The sequence below is a fragment of the Protopterus annectens genome, chromosome 2.part2, assembly GCF_019279795.1.
Source record: "Protopterus annectens isolate FY-2018-M chromosome 2.part2, PAN1.0, whole genome shotgun sequence".
NCBI classification, from domain to species: domain Eukaryota; kingdom Metazoa; phylum Chordata; order Ceratodontiformes; family Protopteridae; genus Protopterus; species Protopterus annectens.
In genome coordinates, this window is record NC_056730.1 from 174,450,825 (window position 1) to 174,471,725 (window position 20,901).

The following is a 20,901-nucleotide window of genomic DNA, read 5'->3' on the forward strand; positions in this document are numbered from 1 at the left end:
ACACTGCAGCCATTCCAGTGTCCATTACTTGGCTGTGTATCCTCATTTAGCATAAACACATTGAACACTTTTCCAGCAAGCAGTGAGGCAAAACATATGCAGCACTAGTAAAATTGTTCATTTCAGAACAGTTCAAACAAAGGCTACTCTGTATCAGCTAATAAACACAATTTGTACAGTAATAACATTAATCTGAATAATTCCCCATTAAAGAGAGCTGTTACTAATGAGTAGGTTACTGCAAACAACTTTAGATTTCAGTGTTTCATCTACAGACTCAGTGCCCTATGCCTTACATAGCTTAGGTTACGTAAAAGAAAGAAAAATGGTAAGCCAGTAACATTGCAGTATGGAATGGATGGCAAACCAAAGAAACGAAGGACACACCCAGGATGGCAGCACCCCCCCCCCCCCCATTAAAGTACAGCATAATATTACCAATCCATCTACATGTTGCAGGAGTAGAACCCATAGCTATCTGCATCAAAAGCAAAATGTATTTCAAGTAAAGTATGCATGACGTATAATTTTACAATTTTTTTTTTTTTTTTTTTTTTTATCATCAACCATGGTCCCTTCTAAATGGGCTCTGCCCATTAAGGCCAACCTGGAGATCAAAATAAATTAAATAATGTATGAATTACTACAGCAGATAAATCCCATTTTTCCTGTACTGCACACCACAATGCAGAATCTTCACTGGTAACAGATTACCACTCGTTTTTTGCTATAACAGCCACAGATAAGATCATGTATGATTTTTTTTTTTTTAATTAAGGAAACTGACAAGAAGAAAACCAGTTTCATTCCTGAATTAATTTCTCGGATCACGTGCAGCTTGTTATTACAGACAAAAAAGTTATGAATGCATCTGACAATCCATGCCTTCATGTATGAAGCAGCTTTCCTGTTAGTCATATTTTTCTCTGAAAATGTTGAAGACGCTCTTTAAAGATAAACATTCATCTATTATTAGCACTGTGTATGCTGTAATAATATGCATGGCATGATTTTTTATGAATGTATAAAGCTAATGGAAGTATGTATTTTTACATCCTTATACAACTCCAAAAAGATCTGGAGATGAAGAACATTGTATGTTATATAACTTGGCAAAAATGGCCCCAAAACATCAAGTGTTATATTCAGAACTAATACAGAATGTTAAAAGGTCATCCGTGTTATACAAATATACTATCTAGTATGTACTTAACTTAATTTTCACACACACACAAACGTGTACAAACAAAGAAAATTATCAGTTCTGTATTCCTCTAAAACAGAACAGTGCGACTACCACAATCATGGCAACATAACTAATGTAGCTAAAGTAACAAGAAACCAAAGGTAGACATTGCACAATATGCACTATAACTTCAGAAATGAACATTTCTCTTTTTACACCATTCTGCGTTCACACAAATTACTGAACGACAAAGGGATATTCAGATATGCTTAGCACTTGTGCAAGTACTGTGAGACCGTTTTTTTTTTTTTTAATTTTCACATAGGATCATGGAATGTGGCTAGGTCGGTTACCTTACAGATTAGTACCTCGCGGTACGTTGTGTTTCACAGTAATTAGTTATTTAAAACATATGGCGCATTTCGCGTAATGAGCATGACACTCATGTCAATATTGCGTTGCCCGGCCGGGGCCGTGTTGGGGCGGAATTTGCTACTGCGCATCCTGCGAGGTACTAATCTGTAAGATAACCGCTAGGTCTGCCTCTCAGATATGTTTTGGCACTTAAGTTTGAAACGGAGATGCAGCTCTGGCCAGATTTCATGCATACAGGTTAAAAAACGGCACTGGCTTGACGTACTATTTCTGAATACCCCGTCGGTGTTTTCAGTACGTGGTACCATACGGCACAACTTTGTGATCACGATCTAGCTAGCCCTCAAAGCTGTTTAGCGACTATTACAAAAAAAAAAACAGCGTTGCGAGTGTAAAGAAGGGCTAGGTAGATTATGACCGCAGTTATGCCCACAAAACACATGAACCTAGCACAGACTGATGGCAGTAACAGTTATGGACCACAGCAGCTTGCACAGCTGTGCGATCACGATCTAGCTAGCCCTCAACGCTGTTTAGCGACTATTACAAAAAAAAAAAAAAAACAGCGTAGCGAGTGTAAAGAAGGGCTAGGTAGATTATGACCGCAGTTATGCCCACAAAACACATTCACCTAGCACAGACTGACGGCAGTAACAGTTATGGACCACAGCAGCTTGCATAACTGTGCGATCAAGATCTAGCTAGCCCTTCTATTACACTCGTCAAGCTGTTTACTGAATGTTACAAAAAAATAAATAAACAGCTTAGCGAGGGTAAAAAAAGAGCTACCTGTAGGGTATGATCACAGTTCTTCACACAAAAGACATGCACCTAGCACAGATTGTGGACTCCAGCAGCTTGTGTTTTGTGTGCAAAACTGTGCGATCACAATCTAGTTAGCTGTTTAGTGAGTTTTACAAAAAACAAAACAAAAAAAAGCGAGTGTAAAAAAAGGGCTAGGTAGATTATGATTGCAGTTATGCACACATGCACCTATCGCAAGTCATTTGCATAAACTACTACAAATCGGTTGCTATTACCAACCAAGACCACGTGCACAACAAAAAACGGCAAGTTGTAAAGCCTTATTCTCAATAAAAGAAAGCAAGGCAGAAGAAATTAAGCTGCCACTATCGTGAATTAGGTTTAAAAAAAATTGACTTACAAATAAGCTGACACTGGCAAGGCTTGGAAAAACACGTTCCGATTGTAAAATACTGTGTACTAGAAACACAAACACGAAAGAAACTTCCCTACTTCCTGCAGCTATATTTGAGCATTCCAAGGCTGTGGGAAGGACAAGGCACTGTGACATCACAGAATGGGTGGGTTTGACCGAGAAGCAGAAGCTGGCCATGGTGATGTCACTTCAGAAGAGGGAAATGTTAATAAAATATACCTCCACTGCCTGGCTGCGATGACGTCAGTAATTGGGATACTCCAATGCGAGAGAATGTTTTACAAGTGTAAACATTCCTGTACACTAATGTAGGTTTTGATTACAGAACTAAGGGGAATTTCAATTTTCTAAACGCTGCATTCTTGTTCGTTTATGCAGGAAGCTGTAAATGGGGAGGAAAACAGAAGAGAAGTTGAGGAAAGCATTTTACAAACCTATTGTACTCCTTTAACTGTTCATGAGCGCTCACCTAGAACAACTTGCAGTAAAACATCTACAGAGCCGAGTAATTCTGTGCAAATTAGTATGTCCAGTCCTGGCCTGTCTTGGTGGTCATCTACTGTGGTAGAGGTAAGTGCAGGGGAGTTTAATGGTAAGGTAGTGTTAGGGTGTATTGTGTGCATATCTAAATGTGAGGAACTGCAAGTGTGTATGTGTATATATATATATATATGTGTGTGTGTGGGGGTTGTCATACTTCCACCCACCACTAGACATATCAGCAGACCCTGCAACATTAGGTTGGGGGAACAACTAGCCACCAGAGATACACATCTAAACTTGTGCCTGTGCTGCAGTTAAGCAGAATGTGAATTGGGGGTGGGGATAATCCCCAAACCACCAGGGTATAATGCACATGAAAATCTCTTAAACACAGTGTGGGTAAGGAGGAACACTTTTTTTTCATTGTGTCTTTCGGACTTTCCCGGTTAGGGGTTGCCACAGCGGAACTCTGGTCCGCTAATGATTGGCAGTAGATTTTTACGTGCCGAGTTGCCAGGCCTGATGCACAACCTTCAACAAAGGTACGCCCATTCATGCATGTCTCCACACAGAAGACGCTTTAGCTGAGAACAGAACAGAACAACGTCTTACTGTGAGGCGACAACACTACCGCAGCACTACCACCGCAGTGGTCAGGAGGAACACTAAGCACCAGAAATGCTCATTATATATGCCTGAAAGGCATGCATGTAAAATAAAGATAACTTGGTGTGGAGAACCACTAGCTATCAGAGATAAGCAGTATATCTTCAAAGGCACTAAAACAGATTCCAGCTCTGTACCCTTATGCCAAGAATTAGTCCTCTGCACCATCACTAGACACCAGGGATCTTTGGTTAAAATTACATAAGAGAAAAAAATCAAGTGCAAAGAGATTTCATCTCTGCAACCTTGGCACATATAACCCGAGCCTTAACCTACTGCACAAATTGACAACCTAATGGAGAACTTTTGTTTTTTTTAATATTTGAGGATCTTGGTTATTACGTAATGCATGCAACAATTTCTGACTTACAAGTACTGTTAAGCATACCACTCTACCTCAGAGCATAAGACATCAGGACAAAAGCCTAACATAATGGTGATACTAAATCCAAAATCATGCATGGATATTATGTATTCCTCCCATATACATAGATAGGATAGACATGTGAAGTTCAAATACCTGGTATTAAAGATTAACTGTACTCATCCATGAATTACCAGAGCATGGAAAAAGGTGACATTGTGGACATCCTGTCTACATGAATAAGTATGAGGTATGTAGTGTGTATATGAATGTGTGTCTTACTGTGAGTTTGTGCATGGGAGAGTGCCTGAGAAGGGGGATGCCTGTGTTAACACAATGCATCGGACACCACTGTTTACCACAGGAAAGTGCTGATTTACACTCATAGTAGTTAACAACAATTCAGAGACATTGCACATTAGCCTGTTATGATGTTTTCCCTCATTGCAGCTAATGTGTCTCTGAATCAGAAATCTCTGCATCGTGTAAATAGGGCCTTTTTACCACAGCCCTTATCATAAGTGGTGCAGTTTTTTATGAATCGTCAGGAAAATATATGAGCTGATGTAGAAACAGAAAGAGATAGAATAAATAAGAAAAACATTATAAATACTCTTTTGTACAATTTCCCTCAGCTGCATATGTTAACAAACTGAAAAAGAAGAAACTGACAAAGTGATAGAAATTTTGGATGATTTTCTTTCCCTGAAACTGGAAGGCAGACAACAGTTTGTGCATTCCATATGTCTCTTTCAAGATAAGTGAATTGTGGCAAAACTCCAGTGTGCCTCAATGCTGAAAACTAATGCTCGAAATACGCAAGGGTAAGAAACTAAACATTTAGTGTTTTTTGGAGGGGCGAGCCACTCTATATCCCCCAATAGCTCTCCCACACCCTGAGACTTACATGTGATAGCACATTCCATATGTCTCTTTCAAGATAAGTGAATTGTGGCAAAACTCCAGTGTGCCTCAATGCTGAAAACTAATGCTCGAAATACGCAAGGGTAAGAAACTAAACATTTAGTGTTTTTTGGAGGGGCGAGCCACTCTATATCCCCCGATAGCTCTCCCACACCCTGAGACTTACATGTGATAGCACAGACATAGAAGAAGGAATACATTCCTCACAACAAATTAAGCTTTAAGCACAATTAGTGTAGAGTTAGCATTCTCATAATTCTGTCATTGTTTCTCGGTGTCTCATTTCTCAGGCAAGTGGCAATTGAGGAAACATAACCTTGCAACATGTAGAGAAGCCATATTAAATTAATTATTGCTCTCTTTATCTCCATTGTGCCAATATCTGTCTTACTCTTGCATTATGAACACCCGTTTACTCTACTTAAGATATTTTAAGTTCCTGGCTTGTTGATGCTCCTGTAGACATCTGATAAAAGCATTCCATACCACCACATGTTGTTATTTATTGCTAACTGAATAAATAGCAGCAGCAGTAGTAGTGTTAATACATCATTGTTTTATCACTAGTGAAGTGCGGTTATATTCAAAGCATCAGTGCCCTTATAATGATGGAGGAAAGACTATGTATATGAAAAGGAACTGTGACGAGAGAATTTACAATCCCATTAAGTGCCTTACCTCCTGGAATACTTCATTCCACACTACTCTTTCTGTAAGTTTGAACATTTCATCAGGTGGAGCACTGTAGTTTAAAATTCCAATAACGATGTACTTTAGGGTACCATCACCTGATAACTGCCAGTTTATAACATCAAAGACTGCTGGTGGATCACCGTTCACATCGAAAAAAAAATGTTCATTGAATGGTGTTTTAAAGTGTATGTTTCTCAAATAGTAGAACACCTTGAAAAAAAGGAGTAAGAAGTGTAATGTAGAGATTTGGGAGCAATTAGATGCATCCAAATATTGAATTGTAAATGTATTTAAGAAATAATAACAGCAATTCACATGGCTGAATATGGAGTAAAATTATAAAATAATGGAGTTGTGGAAGCAAATGTAATAGTACTTCATTTACCTGAACTTATAGAGAACTGTTATTCCTATCATTAAAAGCCTATAGGCAGAATGAGAATGCTTATGTGAAATGCCCAGGAAAGTGACTCTCTTCCCGTTAGATGTCAGTTGCATGTTGCATTAAAATAACACATTACTTCTTAAGTACAGAAATCGCTACATCAACTGAAACATGAATTATTTGTAAAAAAAAATATATGGTGGAAAGTGGAATCTACTTTATGAACCCAACCTACATTTGCTTGGATTTCAGCTACGTACTAGCACTCAGAACTAGCAGAAAGTTCAAAAAAAGAGTGTTTTTTGCAGGACGGCTTCCCCATCATCTCCTAATGTGAGGACTCTGCCACCATACCTTCATCCTATAAACATACCACCTCTGAGATCACACAAACTCAGGTAAAGTAAATTTACAGAAACAGTCTGTCTTACACTGCACAGACATTCAGCTAAAACAGATTAGCCATAATCAACTGAGCATGAGTAAGTGAACAATCACCAGAAAAATAACTTGTGAGAGTTCTGTGCTGTGAAATTCGTTAACTATACAAAACCTACTCTATGTTGCATTACATGACATTTGCTTAACACCAGTAGGTGACAATAATGCTATCTAGTCTTCTCTTTTAAATGCATTCAACTGTCTTCACACCCTCCATCCCTATCTTCCCTTTCAAACTATTTTCTGCCTGTCAAATTCTCTTTTGAATAACTCTGTGAATTCCCTTTCAGCTAGTCATTCTGATAGCCAATTCTACAATTCGTTCCATGAAAAAGTACTTTCAGAGATCTGGGAGTAGTTAGCCTACAGCCTCCTTCGTTCCATGAAAAAGTACTTTCAGAGATCTGGGAGTAGTTAGCCTACAGCCTCCTTCTTGTACACCCTCATTCCTTCTCTGACCTTACTGATCAAAATAACCCCTTCATATTTCTTTGACATGATTTACTTTGCATCAGTGCCACATCTGTTCTGCATTTTGTGGACTCAGTTGGGAAGAGCTCTGGATCCAGTAACTTCTGGTCAGTGGTGGCTTGTGTTATAGGACTGCAGCCCCCCCAGCTGTAAAAAGAAAAAAGAAATAATTTAGTGTCCGTTTCCTGAACTCAGACTGCAGTGCTAGAAATAATTTAGAGTGTCCGGACTGTTTTCCCGAACTAAGACTGCTGTAAAAAGAAAAAAAAAATTAATTTAGAGTAAGTGTTCCCAAATTCAGACTGGTTAAACAGCAATCCAGAAATGGAAACAAGGCATCAGACTGTAGAGGGGATTGGAAAGCAGTGTCTTCAGGCTGAATAGCTGTAAAGTCTGTAGCTGCTGCTCTCGCGGGACCTAGCTGCTGTTGCAGGAGCAGGACCAGGCTTCTTACACATGGCTTTCTGCTGCTCTCATGGGATTGGGCTTCTTACACATGGCTTTTTGCTGCTCTCACGGGACCTAGCTGCTCTCACAGGAGCGGGCTGTTACACGTGGTAGGCTTCTTACACATGGCTTTCTGCTGCTCTTGCAGGACCCAGCTGCTCTCACAGAAGCAGGAACGGACTTCTTACACATGATGGGCTTCTTACACATGGCTTTCTGCTGCTCTTGCAGGAGCGGACATCTTACACATGGTTTGCTGCTGCTCTCGTGGTACCTAGCTGCTCTCGCAGGAGCAGGATCAGGCTTCTTATACATGGCTTTCTGCTGCTCTTGTGGGACCTAGCTGCTCTCACAGGAGCAGGACCAGGCTTCTTGCACATGGCTTTCTGCTGCTCTCATGGGATCGGGCTTCTTACACATGGCTTTCTGCTGCTCTTGCAGGACCTAGCTGCTCTTGCTGGAGCAGGCTTCTTACACAAGGCAGGCTTCTTACACATGGCTCTCTCCTGCTCTCACGAGACCTAGCTGCTCTCGCAGGAGCAGGAGCGGGCTTCTTACACATGGTTTTCTGCTGCTCTCGCGGGTCCTAGTTGCTCCCGCAGGAGCAGGCTTCTTACACAAGGCAGGCTTCTTACATGTGGCTTTCTGCTGCTCTCACGGGACCTAGCTGCTCTCGCAGGGGCAGGTAGGGCTTCTTGCACATAGCTTTCTGCTGTTCACAAGGGACAGGTAGGGCTTCTTACACATGGTTTTATGCTGTTCATGTGGGACCTAGCTGCTCTTGCAGGAGCAGGCTTCTTACACATGGCTTTCTCGCAGGACCGGGCTTCTTACACATGGCTTTCTGCTGCTCTCACGGGACCTAGCTACTGTCGCAGGAGCAGGATCAGGCTTCTTACACGTGGCTTTCTGCTGCTCTCGCGGAATCTAGCTGTTCTCGCAGGTGCAGGCTTCTTACACATGGCTTTCTCATGGGACCTAGCTGCTCTCGCAGGAGCAGGCTTCTTACTCATGGCTTTCTGCTGCTCTCTCGGACCTAGCTGCTCTCACAGGAGCAGGCTTCTTACACATGGTTTTCTGCTGCTCTCTCGGACCTAGCTGCTCTCACAGGAGCGGGCTTCTTACACATGGTTTTCTGCTGCTCTCATGGGACCCAGCTGCTCTCACAGAAGCAGGAGTGGGCTTCTTACACATGGCTTTCTACTGCTCTCGCTGGACCTAGCTGCTCTCACAAGACCAGGCTTCTTCTCCGTGGCTTGCTGCTGATCTTGCAGGACCTAGCCGCTCTCGCAGGAGCGGGCTTCTTACACATGGCTTTCTGCTGCTCTCGTGGGACCTAGTTGCTTTCACAGAAGCAGGAGCGAGCTTCTTACACATGGCTTTCTGCTGCTCTCGTGGGACCTAGCTGCTCTCCCAGGAGCGGGCGTCTTATACATGGTGGCTTTCTGCTGCTCTCGCAGGAGCAGGCTTCTTACACATGACTTTCTGCTGCTCTCGCAGGACTGGCCAATAACTTAAGTTTCCTCTGCTTATGCTTTCACAGACGAGTTTAACAACTACGGTTCACGGACAGATTTTAACAACTACAGAGGACGAGTGAGTATATTTGTTCCTGTGCTTATGCTTTCACGGATGAGTTTAACGGCTACGGTTCATGGATGGAGTTTAGCAACTATGGAAGACGAGTGAGTATTTTTATTCCTTGCTTTCACAGAAACAGCATGCAAAGCTAAAAAATAATGATTAAAGCATATAACCAGGAGACAGCATGCAGGCTGGATTGTCAGTTGCACCCAACTGCATCATCAAAAAGAAAAAAATAAAGAACTATAGGTGTAATATGGAGAAGGCCTGTAAAGGCAAGGCATATTGTCCATAAAAGGTTCTCTATCTGCCAGGAAAGGGTGATCACATGGAGCTAACCAAGGCAGAGGCTGACGTGTGTATGTGTGTAAAATGCCCCAGTGAAATATGCCTGGTGGCTACAGACAGGCTCAAACCCTGTACCTCCCCACCACCAATGGTGAAAAATTTTCAGAGTTTTGCCTCATATTTTTGTTCTGTTCTGTTCCTCATAAAATCTGTGGTTTTCTGGATTTTAATTCACTAAGTAATGACAGACATTTGAATTTGACTTCATATTCTTCAGAAGGTGCATGCTAACACAAAACCTTTTATTCCAGCAATTTTCTAAGTTTATAAGATCAATATTTGAAATGTGTCCCTATTTTTGGGGCTGCATTGCCCCATTATTCACTTTATCCAGATTTTTTGTGCTAAGAGGTTGAGAGCTGTGTTGGAGTGCAGTTACATTTCTTGTAGCTCTCTGCAGTGTGTTGCTACAATCACCCACTCTTCAATTAAGTCTGCTTGGTGCTGAGCCAGTGCAGACCGAATTTCTGTCATTTACACATCATGGTTCTCTGTAGCTTGTTAAATGTGCTGAATGTCTCTAGATTACCGGCCTCAAACAGATGCCCTACACAGACCGTCTCAAAAATCTCTAGCTTTACTCCATCGCATATCGCCTACTCAGAGGTGATCTCTGCCTATATGTCAAACCTAGAGCTGTTGGACAAAACAAAAGAAAACAAAAGAAATCCCAATCCCTCAGAGCTACACCGTCTAGGGACCTAAATCTTGTCACCACATTAAACAGAACATGCCGGAGGGATAGATTCCTGTCCTAGAGACTTGCCATACTCTGGAATAAACTACCTATCTATATAAAACAAAGCTCCTCATTAGCACTCTTCAAGAAAAATCTTGATGATTGGATGGGAAATAGGATATTCACCCTGGGGATCACCTCTGTGGCTCTGATCGACAGTGGCACAGGAAAATAATTTTCTTGGGTGGCAAAAGCCAGGGTACCTTTTGGCTGGGCTTGTACAGGCCCCAGGGCCGATAGCCTAGTACCTACCTAACCTATGTTGTTGTGATTATTATCTCCCAACGATAGGACAGCAGTAGAATAAATTACTTTTAGCTCCTCCATGACTAGTTTTCAGCAGCCATTACTCTTCTGTCTGTACATCTCTCTGAAAGTAGGCCTGTCTCTTAGCTCTCAGAAATCTACACCTTTAGAAGGCTGAGAAATATTGCTGTATATCCTTAACACAATTCACATTATGTCATCTAGTTCCACCTATTTTTGATGTTTTAAAACTGTTATAAAGTAAGAGCAGCGTGCATAGCGATGTCTCTCCATACGTACTTGGTTGCGCCACAAATTCTAAGCACTGTGTTGCAGCATGATGGGCAGGATAGACTGATGTGTGTCTTATCCTTCAAGTGAAATAAGATTGTGCAGTGAGTATTTCATCCTCACTGGGTGTATTATGGTATGCCTCTGCCTTGGTTAGCTCCATGTGATCACCCTTTCCTGGCAGATAGAGACCCTTTTATGGACAATATGCCTTGCCTTTACACGCCTTCTCCATATTACACCTATAGTTCTTGATTTTTTTTCTTTTTGATGATGCAGTTGGGTGCAACTGACAATCCAGCCTGCATGCTGTCTCCTGGTTATATGCTTTAATCATTATTTTTTAGCTTTGCATGCTGTTTCTGTGAAGCAGGGGTGTGCTTTATATTACCATCCAACAGGATTATGTATCCTAGCAGGATGTCATCTGCTGAGGGCATGTGTTTTTTAAAGCAGATGCCCAGTGATCATCAGACTTGTCTTCCGGCAGCCCAGTCAGCCCAACTCTTTCCCTTAGAGATGAAAGACCTTAAATCTTTTTTCCTTTTAGCAGCAAAAGGTGAGTTGCATGACCAATGTTGTCTTTCTCACTGGGGATATATGTATATATATATATATATATATATATATATATATATATATATATATATATATATTTTTTTTTTCTATGACCTTATTATTTCCCTTGTATTTGCATGCTACATCTCATTAGGATGGCATGCAAAAAAAGAAACACAGATATCAGTGAAAAGTGTACATCTCAGCTGTCCAGATGTACACAGAATGTCCTGTGGATTTTTTTACTCACATTTTTGATCTGTTCCTTATAAAATTTGTGATTTTCTGGCAAATCATTGAGGATTGCACCATTTAATAATGACGGATTTGAATTGCAGATTAAATGTCATTCAGAAAATGCATACCAGTACAAAACCTTTTATTCTAACAAGGTACTAAGTTTATAAGATTAATATTTAAAATCCTATTTTGCCCCCCCCCCAGTCGTTTTGCTTTTGCCCAGATTTCTTGTGCTAAGAGTTTTGAGAGGTATAGGAGAGAGTAAGTGCAGGATGATGGTGAGGTAATATTTTTGTTTATAATGTATATCCCTTTGCCATCTTTTGGAGAATTCAGTGAAAACAAAACCTAAAATATTTTAATTTCTGAAGCAGAACTACTGTAAGGGTACTTTTTTTTTAATCAGAGAAGTGATATTAAAGAATAATTCATTCTTATTGTGCAATTGGAGCCTGTTAAAGTTAACAAAAAAGTTATTTTCCTGTGACAATTGCAAAATACATTGCAGAATGATTAATCTTGATGAGGTGAGAATTACTGGAGTGGTAAATAGATCAATCTGTACTATATTTACATTTATATTACAGGTTGTATCTGTGAAAACAAATAATGGTATGAGGAGAGAAAAGAGAAAAGTTGAAGTGAGAACTATGGAACATTTTAAAAATGTAAGGAATAAACTTTTGTATAATCCAGTGGCAGTCCATTATATAAATTGCCGCAGAATAAATAATTTATACTTTAATGTACTAACAAAGTCTGTTCTACCTAGAGAAGGTGATTTACAGGCAGCTTATAAAAATGATTTTATGATACAACACTTTAACATATAGAAAACTAAATCATAAAATTAATGTGGCAGCTTTAATGTAATATATTTATTTATATAGTGATTATTATTTTGCATTTCTACATATGTAATGTATTTTAAGAACAATATTATTGGCACTGACAAATGCTTTTCTGCTGAATGATGTGCTCATGGTGTGTTCATTGAATAACTGAATGTCCAGCCCTATAAAAAAAAGATTTGTGTAGATGAAATCAATAGATCCAATGAAGCTGAATGGTTGCGGAACCAGATTGTGTAGAGCAATAAAGACATATTTAAGTGCAGAAGTCTCATTTGCTGTTTTTCAGTCATTAGTAGCATGTCACCTGCTATGGACTTTTATTTATGTATTTATTTATTTAATACTGATTCTCTATTACCAGCTAACTTCTTTTCTGCTTGCCCAAATAGCCAGACCCCTTTGCAGCAAGAAGTAAGTGGAGGGAATGATGATGTATTCCTCACTAGCACAAGAAATCTGGACAAAAGCAAAATTATATATATATATATATATATATATATATATATATATATATATATATATGGGTCTACTTCTTTTGACCTAACTTTCATTTGCCTGACACTTCATTTGCCTGACAAGTATTATTAGCAAGAAAATGGAATATGCCCCCTTCCCCACTGCAGTGCGACCCTGGAGTTAGAATATATAGTTAGGGGGGTGTGGGGGGGCGAAGCCCCCCACTTCATTTCATATGATATTGTTAACTTTTGATGTAACATTGCTTAGTAACAGAAAAGTAAGTAAGTTAGGTCAAAAGAAGTAGACCCATATATATATATATATATATATATATATATATATATATATATATATATATATATTTTTTTTTTTTTTTTTTTTGCTACAGCCCTATTATTTCTTTTGTGCATGCCTGCTATAATTCATTGGATTAACATCATCATTAACAAGGTTATTCAGCAAGCATTTCACACAATGGATGCTCATGAGGGTACATTGCCTGCAACAGTGAGAAATGTTTGCTGAGTAACGTATTCTCCTTGAAGGTAAAGCACAGTATGGCAGTGGTGATTGTGCGTTAACTTCATCCTCCCATCAGCCAAAGAGATCAGGCTTGAGGCAGCTTAAATTACTATAATGGTGATACACTGTTCCCATGTGTATAGGATGTCAATCGTATTATTGACAGCTTTGGCAAAACTATTCCTGGTATTAGCCTTATACTGTGACCCAGTATACCTTCCTGCAGGAGCCTCTACTTTTACTGCTTATGGAGGATGTCCAGAAAAATCTTGGAGTATTCCGCACACTACCTCTGAGCCCAAAAAGGAACACTACCCTCACTTTCTCTAGCCATACTTGTCTCACCTGCAAAAACCTCAGTAAAAATGGCAAGGAACTGGAGCCCAAATGGCTTCTGACATTCTTCAGGCTTCATGTATCAATGTGTATTGACGGATACTTCATTTGCGAGATGGATGGTAAAGTAATAAAATATAGGAACTGTATTATTATGTTTCCAACGGCACTTTAAGGTATGAAACGTAGCAGTTCTCCATCCTGCTGTTTGCTGCTAAGAAGAAATACTCAACAGCGGTTCCATCTTCAGGTGATTAAAGATAGCATAACCAGTGGTGTCAACCTTCCGTCAATAAACGGTGGAACACTACCTCTCATAAAAATGTTGACATAATAGGCAATATGTAGAAAACTTACTAACAACTTACCAACAAGTTCAACTAGTAGACCACAGGATGATTAATGTGCAATGCTAGACTTATAAAGATTTATTTTGATGAACTTCTATTATTAATTGCAATTTATAATGGATAGCAGTTTATGAAATTGCTAACACTTGAATGTGTCACAGATCCTTTCAATGTGGAAAGGTGAGGAACATGGCTCTTTAAAACTTTAGTTGAGGAAAATTATTCACAATAAGATATACTTGAGAAACATGAGCATGACAATTCCCCAATCCCTGGGATTTGGGCTTCACACACATGTGCAGAGCTTACCACAAACCGGCATGTGCATGGCATTGTATAAAAATCAATACGATATTTATCAGGTTTACTCATTCTGCAAATTGAGTGATTCAGAAAGAATAATTAGCCCTAATTCACATACTCATTCAGCCCAGACAGGGCAATCTACAGGATAAAAGTGAGACTGGAGTCACAGATCATCATCATTGGGCTAAGGAAGATGAAAATGTTGTTAGAATCCAGAGGTCTCCCACTGTAGTCATAAGGTATGTTGTTCTTTTTTACACCTGTTTATTTGTACAAGCAAATAGATATTTGTGTGCTGTTTTTGCTAAGGTCTACCACTACAGTTCATTTTTTCATGTATCTACATATACTAGTCAAAGCTCTCTGATAAAATAATTGTTTTCATGTATCTATATATGCTAACAAAAGCTATCTGTTAAGATCAGTTTTTCATCTTTCTGATGAGATATATTGCAAGTGTACTGGCCATAGTAGAATGTAGTCATATTACTATGGGTTATATCAACATTAGTGTGTGCCATACAAAATTGAAATGTTGTGTACCTTACAAATATGTGATTACACTTTAAGAATTTCTATTAAGGTTGTGTCAAATGGAAGACTTTCGAGATGGCTGAACACTGATCAGCAGCATAATTTCAGCTCCTTCAGTGTGAAAAAAGAAACTAAGAAATAAGAGCCAGTAACAGTGCCAGCTTGAGCAAAATTCAGTTACTGGTTAGCAACTGCACTGCCTGGATGTCAACAAAGATGAAATTTAGAAAACCTGAACAAAAATCAACAAGAAAAGGTGAGAAGAAACATTGGCTTGGTATTTCAAGCTTCAGCTTTGGTAGAAGACATGATTTCCAGTTATTTAGAGGAAAAACCTAAAAAAAATGTACTCTGAGAAGATTATAATAAATGATATAATGAAGGAGTATAGTAACAACCAAAAAAAGCAAAGTCCAAATAGCAACCACAAAATGGATGGTCAGGATAGTCCAAAGTATAATCCAAAACATTATTTAAAAAACTTATCTGTCTTTAGCGCCCTGGCTCTGAAGCCTTTACCAAGTATAGTCCTTTACAGAAACACACACATTTAAATACATTTAAAAATCAATTAATTGGAGGGTGGCCTAATGGTTAAAGTGTTTACCTTACAAACACAAGGTGCAGCATTTTAGTCTCCCAAGGGATAACTGGCTAAGCTTAAAAAGGCTCGCAAGGGCAGTTAGCTTAGTACTAATCTATGAACCTATGAACCAATTAAAGGGACAATCCCAGGGATTTTTTTGTTTTGATTCAGCCTTTGTTTACATTTCAGGTTTGCCTTGCTGAGCATGCTCACTTTTGGCTAAGGGGGTTGGGGAAGATTGCTTGTAGGAAGCTTCAAAGGTGTTAGCCAAATTCCATCTCAAATTGCAGTTCTACTGACAACAGTCTGTGTCACCCATTCATTAGTTTAATCTGTGCATTTACCCATTGAGAAAAGTAGCCTTTCAGGCATTTAATGACCTAACTACTGCTGCTGCTACTATAAAAAACACAGCAGTAATGCAATACTTTTAAATGGGCATTATTTTGTTTCTAAAATTAGTTACTTGCTAGAGTACTTTGGTTATCTTTTAGTTCAGTGTAAATCATATATTTACACAGAGGCATGATTTTCAGAGAAGGCTGTTAGCATACTGCAGGATAGATGACACAAACGTTGGTGTGGTTTGGTTGTTATTAGGAAATGCTAAGACTTTACTGTTTCCTCTTTTGTATTTCCCTTCCCCCACCCACAGGCCAAGATTAGTTGATCTAGGCACACTCAAATCTGCATCCTTTGCAGCACTGAAATCACATCTTTAGTATGTGCTTGTTTTTGTAAAACTTAGTGGAATGATTATCCCAGCCTGGGCAATTGTATCTTTTTTCAAGCTTGTTGCAACATGCTTTTTTTTTCCCTTTACAGATAATTATTTTTTTATATGTTCAGCAATAGTGTTGCTTATTAGTGCATGTACTCATGCCGACATATATTTATACAATAGTTTCCCCTCAGTTCACAAACAACATTGCTTTGAACTTTTAGATTCTTGGAAACAAACCCACTGAGTTGCAAATGTCCTAACAGAAGAATAAAATCTCATAACATTTCAATAAGAATAATGTCGGACAGCACTGAAACTGAATCTTGTTACTTTTACCAAAAGTATTTTCCCGTTAGCTGACATCTTTCAGGAATCACACAATAACTGTCTGTATAATAGTGATTCCATCCAACTCAATTTATTTATTTTTTCCTTGTGCTGCAATAAAATGTTTGGACCTTTCACTCTTTCTCTGAATATTTGACTGCAAGAGAGTTACAGCAGTCACCATTTGAAAGTTGAGGCAAATGTAGTCTCTATATTTCCCTATATTTTCATATATGTGTGCATAAGTATGAGTGCAATATGTTACCTAAGTTTATATTCATGTGGTTGTAAAACCATAGCCTTGCTATGTCTTACTGACTGGCTTGCAATTCAAGGCATTCCTTAATGTCTGTCAAATTTGTATATGCTGGATATGTAGCAATGCATGTATTTTATTAAAACTTTGTATACAGTGCACCTAATTGTTTTAGTGGTATACTTTACTGTTAATATTGGAATTCTCATAACTTTTCTCAAACTTGCTTCTTTTGTGACTCAGATGGCTGTGTTGATGAGACCACTTACCCCTTATCAAGATGGAAATAGATAATTTAAATAGCTAAATGCATTTGTCATGTGTCGTTATGTGTTTATCATATGAATTGCTTTGGTTGTTTAAAATGTATTTGCTGTATATCTTTATGTCATTATAGATCTATACACACAAATCTGTCTATGAACTTGTGTGTGTGTCTTTTCTTATGTATATAGATGTACCCACACCTATATGTGTGGTGTGTTGGTGGATCTATACATGTACACACTCCTACACTGGCATGCAGGAGGTCACTGACCCTTTATTGCTAGTGTTTCAAGTATTTTTTTTTTCCATTTGTCATTTAACATATAAGAAATTATTAGGTGGCTTGCAAACTGGCACTACAGCAGTTTAGAGACATAAAGAAAGATGCAAGATTGTCTAGTTGTATGGCTCATAGCAGTAAAACACTGGAGGGCACACACCCTGCTACTGTTAGATGCTGATTAAAACAAGTTTGGGAAAAACCATGAACCGGTGAACTACCATATAGGTGGCAGTACACTAAACACCAAAAGTGTGATAAGAGACCTAGGAACACAGGTGAACAGTGGTCTCACCTTTGATAACCACATAGCCACAACAGTTAGAAAATCCTTCTACGTGGCACACCTCATCACTAAGGGCTTTTCATCTAGATAAAACGAGGTCAAGGGTTGGGAGGGTGGCATAATGGTTAATGTGTTTGCCTTTCAAACGCAAGGTGCAGGGTTTGAGTCTCACAAAGGATAATTGACTAGGCTTACAATGGCTCAGAAGGGCAGTTAGCTTAGTACTAACCTATGAACCTATTGTCCCTCTATACTCATCCCTCATTAGACCCATTATAGAATACAATGCCCTGTTTGGTATGTACCTCAAGACATCTGCAACAACTAGAAAGGCCACAGAAATACCACATTACCATACCATACATCACAAAAAAAATCACAGGCCTAAAGCAGATGCCTTATGCTGACCATCTAAAGAAACTCCAGCTATACTCTGTCGCATATCGCCTACTCCTAGGCGATCTTTGCCTAACATACAAGGCCATGTCAAATCCAGAGTTGTTGGACATGCTAATCCCAATCCCTCTGAGCCACATGCTCCAGGGATCTTAACCTTGTCATCATGATTAATAGAACATATCGGAGGAATAGGTTCCTGACCCAGAGACTCCACATACTCTGGAATAGGCTGCCCATACCTGTCTTCAAGAGGAACCTTGACGATTGGATGGGAGATAGGAAATTCACCTTGGGGATCACATCAGTAGCCCTGCTAGACAGGCGTCCAGGAAAGTAAATATTTGTGGGAAGCAATAGCCATGGAATTGTTATGGCTAAGCTTGTATAGGCCCTAGGCCCGATAGCCTAGTACCTACCTATGAACCAAAGGCATACCTCTCAACCTTATAGTGCAGACAGAAAAGCCTTGATAGAAACTTTTAAATGGCTAAAGTAGTTACCAAACTCCAAGATAAAAGAGTAGAGGACAGTAACTTTACTAAAAAGTGTTACACAACAGCATTACGGTACAAGTAGAAGACATAGTCCATATGACTCAAAGATGACTAGTTAATCCACAGGAAATACCCTCTACCCCTTATCCCCCTACTGTTAGTAATCAGGTCCTCACTGCCCCTCCCCAGAGCTAAACACACTACAGCAATGGACCCTGATAACATCCAGGGATACCTCCTAAATAGTTTGATACATGACATGTCAGGCCAACTGGAACCTCTATTCAGCCACAGTCTCCAGACAGGCTTCATCCTTAAGGAATGCAGGACTGCAATGGTCATTCCTCTACATAAAGGTGGACCATCAACAGACCCATAAGCTGGACTAGTCATATGCAAGGCCATGGAAAAAGTTATCATGGATCTAATAAATACATAGGAAATCTTCAAACACTGGACCCATCCCAGTTTTGTTTCATCAAGAGTAGGTCACACCTACTAAACCCAGTGGATTACTGTGAGATTGCCACTTGAACCATGGATGACTGGCAAAAAAAGTTCACCCAAAAATTGAAAGACCATTTGGCCTTCTGACCATTACACAAGCAAGGGCAGTTATGTTCAAGGACTAAATGGTGGGAGAGCCTGAGAATACATGAGTTGGGACAACATACGTGTAAGGCCCCTAACGCTCGTGAGAGGGCAATGTGTGGAGGTGTGTCATGGCTGTGATAAGTGGACAATGGATGGTATGCATGATTTTAAACACGGGTGGGGTGGAGGAACTATGGGTATGAAATTATGGAGCCAGATGTGCCAAGGTTGGATGGGCTGGTTCTAATTGGACCGCCCCATGGAGGTCAGCGAGTTCGTTATAAGTATATATGCATACACACATGCAGACATCTATATGTAGAAGTACATTCTCTGTAACACATTCTTTCCATTTGCAGAGATAAATAACATGAATGTGTCCTTACAAACCTATAGTAGGTTGTGCATAGAGGGAAGGGATGAAACTGCTAAAACGCAGAAGTGTGTACAATGTCCGAAGTCAGTGCTGTGCTGAAAATAATTAAATGTGAGGACTTTCTCACACATGAAATCATTCCTGTGGTCTGCCTGCTATGGCAATGCCAATTACTAAACCGGTCTATTTGTAAAAGAAATAAGCCAAACACATACATAATTAGGCTCTCGTGTAACTTGTGCGTTACCACATAGTCTATACTTATTAATTTATTGTAGTGTCATGTTAACGGGAGTAAGGATGTCATGAAGTATAGAGTCTAATCTTGACATAAACACATGCGTGTCCCATGTGGGACAACCCAAAAATTGTGAATAGTATTCTTTTGGTCGCTCATGTCACCAATGATTGTGGACTAAATGTTTGGGAGTTCTGAGGATACATGGAGTGAGTCAACCGATGGGATGGGTCTATAGGAGTAGGGAGTGGCCAATGTGTAGTGGTGTAGATACACTGGGAATCCGACTGGATAATGGATGACTGCAGTGTTAGTGAGGGGTTGGGGTGTGTGTTTGGGGAACCAGGAGCCATGGGTATATGGGTATATATGCAAATGAAGCAGCACATCAATAGTGTATTGGTTAGAGCAACCGCCTAATGAACAGACATTCCCGTACTGAATCCCACTGCATCACATACCATTTACCATCGGTAATCTGTACATGAACATATTGTGACATCTGTCCAATGTATAACCTGCAAAATATCAATTAAAAGTTAACTGGAGTGAAGTGTCAGTGTCATAATGAATAAGGCACTAGTAAGCAGGTCAAGCATATATAAACACCAGTAAGCATGTGTAAGTGCGTTTATGCGGGGTATGTATTGCTTTACAGACACACACACACACACACACACACACACATATATATATATATATATATATATATATATATATATATATATATATATATATATATATATATATATATATATATATATATATATATATATATATATGTGTGTGTGTGTGTGTGTGTGTGTAGATATACACAGCTATACAGCTATGATAGGAAACAGCACACAAGAATGACATATGTTCACAGGCTATGCCAATGGAAGTGAGGAGCCCAAGCAAGAAACATGGAACACGTAGCATGACCTTCCATGCCTCCCAGCCGGACACGGGAAACATACACACAAACAATGTAAAGAGTCCACTGCTTCCCAGACCACAGGCAGGATACAACTGGGGGGGTACACAGTGCACCCGTGAATTCTAATCTTGGAACACAGACAGGAGCGTCCCTTGCGGGCACCTCAAAAATTG

At 39.5% G+C, this 20,901-nt stretch overlaps 1 protein-coding gene across 1 annotated transcript in view; it reads right to left on the reverse strand.

Moving 5' to 3' along the window:
- Positions 1-20,901, reverse strand: part of LOC122795928 — a 557,622-nt gene that overhangs the window by 288,283 nt on the left and 248,438 nt on the right. The window contains exon 5 of the mRNA XM_044064409.1: positions 5,857-6,081. Coding sequence (XP_043920344.1) covers positions 5,857-6,081 — 225 coding nt within the window. The remainder of the gene's footprint in view (positions 1-5,856; positions 6,082-20,901) is intronic.